General features: G+C 35.5%; 1 protein-coding gene across 2 annotated transcripts; it reads right to left on the reverse strand.

The window, feature by feature from the left end:
• Nucleotides 1–276: 276 nt before the first annotated feature.
• Nucleotides 277–4,377, reverse strand: LOC133778594 (mitochondrial inner membrane protein OXA1). 2 transcript variants are annotated; one of them, XM_062218573.1, is made up of 10 exons: nt 4,219–4,377; nt 3,584–4,064; nt 3,130–3,220; nt 2,640–2,687; nt 2,189–2,238; nt 1,894–1,969; nt 1,681–1,812; nt 1,405–1,512; nt 1,121–1,175; nt 277–927 (listed from the first exon to the last, which is right to left on the reverse strand). In XM_062218573.1, exons 2-10 carry the CDS (start codon nt 4,060–4,062, stop codon nt 632–634), a joined length of 1,335 nt encoding a protein of 444 aa, XP_062074557.1. In that variant the 5' UTR covers nt 4,063–4,064; nt 4,219–4,377; the 3' UTR covers nt 277–631. The 2 variants fall into 2 exon arrangements, with proteins under 2 accessions (XP_062074557.1, XP_062074558.1); XM_062218574.1 differs by having other exon boundaries at nt 4,170–4,357.
• Between the last annotated feature and the right edge of the window lie 257 nt (nt 4,378–4,634).

Below are 4,634 nucleotides of genomic sequence, written 5' to 3' on the forward strand. Positions count from 1 at the left end.
GTTATCTCATGATCAGGACTATTGATCATACAAATGATTATAGCTTATATTCAAAAACAAAAGACACTATTATACTTAGAAAAGAGGTACATTTAACAATTATAATGTCAAAATGAAATGTGCTTACTTTGTGTTATTCTCCAATGATGCCTCCTATTCTATCCACATAAATATCATACTTCTTCTTAAAAGTTCTAGTAACTCATGGTCCACCATACAACTAGCAATATCCAATCATAAAATCTCATAAATAGTGATTAAGCAGAACTTTTCAGATACTGTGAATTTGATGTCTTATTCAATTTAATAGTATTCTGTTTTAGACAATTGTCTAGAAGAAAATTACATTGATCCCAACAATGTAGGAGTTGTGTCAAAAGTGCATTGATGTATTATAGTGTTCATTAAAGAAAATGTGGAAAGTTTATATAAAAATGATTACTTGAAAGTAAAAAACAATCTAGTATAGATCTTGACTTATTAGGACCTCTTTCTCTCCTCCATTAGAGATATTAACTAAACCTCGTCTTTTGACTATGACACTGTTAAAAGAATATTACACTAGAGCCAAAGCAAAAAAAACCTCACAAGTCATCTTGAAGGCTTGGTTCTCCAGATATGAAAAGATCTCCTACCTCTTTTTGTTTTTCTTCCTTCCCTTTACTTGCTTTTCTAAACTTTTAAGCCTCTGGCTAATAACCGAGGTCGATGAAATTCTTCGGTCAGTAAGCCTTGATGATTCAGCAGGGGTCGAGATTTGTTCCTGTGTCACTGCTGCAGATTGTTTCGTGGCTGAAACTGCCGCAGATTGTTTCATCGACGAAAACAATGATGCAAAGGTAGGCGGGGTTGATTGTTGAGCAGTACTTGCCTCAACTGGTACTTCAGGAATACCAAGAAACTTCTTTACGCCAGGTCTTTTAAGGGCTGCCAAAGTATACACAAACAGAACCAATATATAAAAGGAATATATAACGTTTTTTAAAATCAAATTTTAATTTTGATGAAAAATCTAGTGAAGATTATTGAAATTGAATGTCTTCGGCTGTGCAAGTAGTGTGCACATCAATGCAAGAAAACAGTCTTTATTGCCCAGAAAAATGGTTTAAAAGGGACTTACCAAGACCATAAAAAAGAGAAAAGACGTTGGATGTAATCCAGTAACAGAATATAGCCTGCATAGTCAAATTGGGAGTAGATTTATCATTTTGGCCGTAATGCAACACTCGTCATCAAGTCATAAACTTAGTAAACTCGGCAGTAGGTGTAGGACCAGTATAAAATATAACAATAATAAAGTGTATTTAAGTCAATCAAATTCAACTTTTATGTACATGGCTCAAGACAAGGTGGAAAAAGCATGCAAAAGAATACCAACCCAATGAAATATACTGGCAAAATTACCTGTGGAAAACTCGCTGTGAATGGAACTGTCACAATTGCCAAGCCCCTTGAAACATTTTTCATGGTACCAGCAATAGGATTTCCTTCCAAACCTTCTTGCATGTTGCACTGGGGAAATATATGATTTAGTTAGTTACACATTGGTCAAAACATAAAAGCAGTTCTACGCAGCCAAGAGCCAACCCAGAAAAAATAAAGAAAGGCCTGTGACGCTATAGTTAGGGTCCTCTAAATAACATGCAAATAGGACTTCGTAGAATCAGAATAAGTAGATACCTCTACTGTTATTAAAAACGACAATCCTGTCAAAACTGGAAGTACGTATAAAGCATCTGGAATTGTGAGGTCTACAAACCAGAAGGCTCCACCACCTTTAAAGGACGGAACTTTTTCTGCCATATTATTTATCTGGAAAAGAAGCAAAGCTATTAGAGATCTCCAGAGACCAAATCAAATAAAATAATCTTAAGGGAGCAAGATATATCTTACCGCAAGGAAGAAACTGATGAAGACAGGACCTTGAATGAAGAGGCCTTTTAGTGGAGTGAAGGGGCTAACACCATATCTACAATGCCCAAAGAAAGAACAAAATTTTTATCATACCAAAGAAACACTAATTTCTTTCAAATTTTCCTACATATTCTTACAATTTAATAGGCTACCTAGGTTCAATTCCACTTCAGGATTCAAAATAATATAAAAGTAAAGATTCAAAGTTCAGAGCTGTCGGGCCTACAATTTAAAGCGTTAAGCAGCCAGCTATTCATTAAAAATAGTCACTTACTCGTGAAAAATCTTCTGCATTCTCTTTTGACCTTCAATGGTACTTATGTTCTGAAAAAGGAAAGGAGTTGATGTTACTGTGCCCAAGAAATAAAGAAAGAACGAAATAATCAGAAAACAACATGAGTTCTCTTGCATAAGTGCATTCAAAGGACCAAAAAAGGGATGAAATTCACATAGATTACAAACAACATAAAATGTTAATATTCTAAAGCATGTAAAACTAAACGTCCTCCACAGAAATATAAGACAGAAGCTTAAAGCTTAAATACTACTCCCTGCCTATATAATTGGTGGATTATCAGTCCAGTCAGATATTAGCAAAAAAGAAAAGGATAAATTCTAACATCAGCCTTGTATATGAACTGTGTAGGAAACACTAACTTTAAATAACATGCAGCAATATTTGAAAAGTAAGGAATATAGAAGAACAATTAATAAAAACATCTTACCCCTTCCTGCATTTGTTGCTTAACATCCTCCAAGTGAGGCCTCATAATCTGCAAACACCCAAACAAAATTTAATGACAATAGCTATGCAGCCACAAATATAAGGATAAAAACAAACTTGCAGTAGGCTTTCTCTGTCTAATCCACGCTAGAGTATGACAAAATTTAATCAGTGAAAAATGCTGTTGTCATTTGAAGCAAGTAACCAAGTAACCATATGTTTACTGGCAAAAAAATATGCTTGATAAGGCTACAAAAGCACGGAGACACCTCTGGACTAGAAAAAAAAAAGTTGTGTAAAACATAAACTGACAGTAATGGATTGCCATCAAAGGTGACTTGTATCCAAGGAAATGAAGCAAAACATAAGTATACACCTTTTTTTGAAATAAATACACCTTGGGGTTCTTAATAATGAAGTAGGAAGAAAACTAGCTATTACCATTAAAATAAGTTATTAAAGAAATGCAGCAAGAACAAACAAAAACTTACAGATAGCTTCGAGGTAGCTTTGAGTTGATTTATTAAAAGTGGAATGGTTGCCCCTCGAATCATAAGAGTTGTTACAGCAATTGCAGCCCACCTGACAATATAAATAGATTTCAAAATTCAATATCATCACCAAAATAAAAACAAAACAAAAAAATTGACAGCATTAACTTCAAGAAAACCAGGACATATTGCATCTGTGGAATATCTACTGTTCAAACGGAACGAAAAAAACGAACTTTAACTTCCATAGCAAAAGCCACGCTCATTACATACTGTTCTCTTACCTATCTCGAACACGTAAACTAGACTCCATATTTCACACACTTCTACTAAGGTCTCAATTTAAAGACAGTCATGGCTTCAAACATCTTTTCATTAGCGATTTCGACACCCTTTTACAATAAAAGTACAAACCTTAATTCCAACCTCATCGTTAAAAGAAAAATCATCTCACCAATTCAAACCACCATAAGTATGAACCGCATCAATAAGATACTGCAACAACTGAACAGGTAAATAAGAATCTGCAGCAGCAATGGCCACTTCATCCACCGCAGGGGCCTGAGAAGCCGCAACCTGTACTGCTGCATCACTGAGGACCTCTGCCACGTCATTCACTATCCCAAAGTTGACAGACCCTTCATCAACGTTCGTCGACATATAACGGTGGAAAGCAAAACCAGAGCTGGATGAGATTAAAGCTTTCGAAAATCTTCTATCTTGGGCAAACCCACCAAAACCCCCAGAACCAATTTTACTAATTCCATTTCCAAAAAACCTCTTCTGGAGAAAAGTATTCGAATCATGTGTAGAAAAATCTCCATTAACGGGCCGAGACTTGTGATCATCGTCGCGGAGAAGGTGAAAAACCGAGGGGTGGCATTGCCGAGCTACAATAGTGGCTCTCGTCGAGAGACTACGACGATAAGCCATTGCTGTTTGATAAATTCAAATTATTTTAGCATTTTTAGATCTAAAAAAAAAATAATTATAATAAATCTTAAACCCTAACATAACCCTAAAACCTCCAACTCAAAAACCTGATCGCGGTGACTACTGTGAAAAGTAATAGTTGCAGAAGATTTTGACCTGACTGGTGAGATTGAATGAGGAAGAAGGAGGCGAGTCTGAGTCTCGGGGCTTGATCCAGGTTGTATTGGCGAATCGGAAGCTGAGCGAGTTGGGCAACTCACTCCGATTGTATTGGAAGAAGCCGAAGCCGCCGATTGTATTGGAAAACTCACTCCGATTATTGGAAGAATGGGCAAAAGGCTTAGGGCTGGCCTGGATGTTTCAGCATAGGCCCAACTAAAATCTTGGCCCATTCTCGTCTATCATTATTTTTAGGAAAATATACATAAAAATTATAAAATTCTTTTTTTTTTTTTGGAGAAATTATGATATTCCAAATCACACAAATATAATTTGAAAAGTCTTATTAGATTTAAACAAAAAAAAAATCACAAATTCTTTCTTTCCCAAACTTTTTTTTTAAAATTCATCAC

Source organism: Humulus lupulus, chromosome 5, assembly GCF_963169125.1.
Source record: "Humulus lupulus chromosome 5, drHumLupu1.1, whole genome shotgun sequence".
Taxonomy (NCBI): domain Eukaryota; kingdom Viridiplantae; phylum Streptophyta; class Magnoliopsida; order Rosales; family Cannabaceae; genus Humulus; species Humulus lupulus.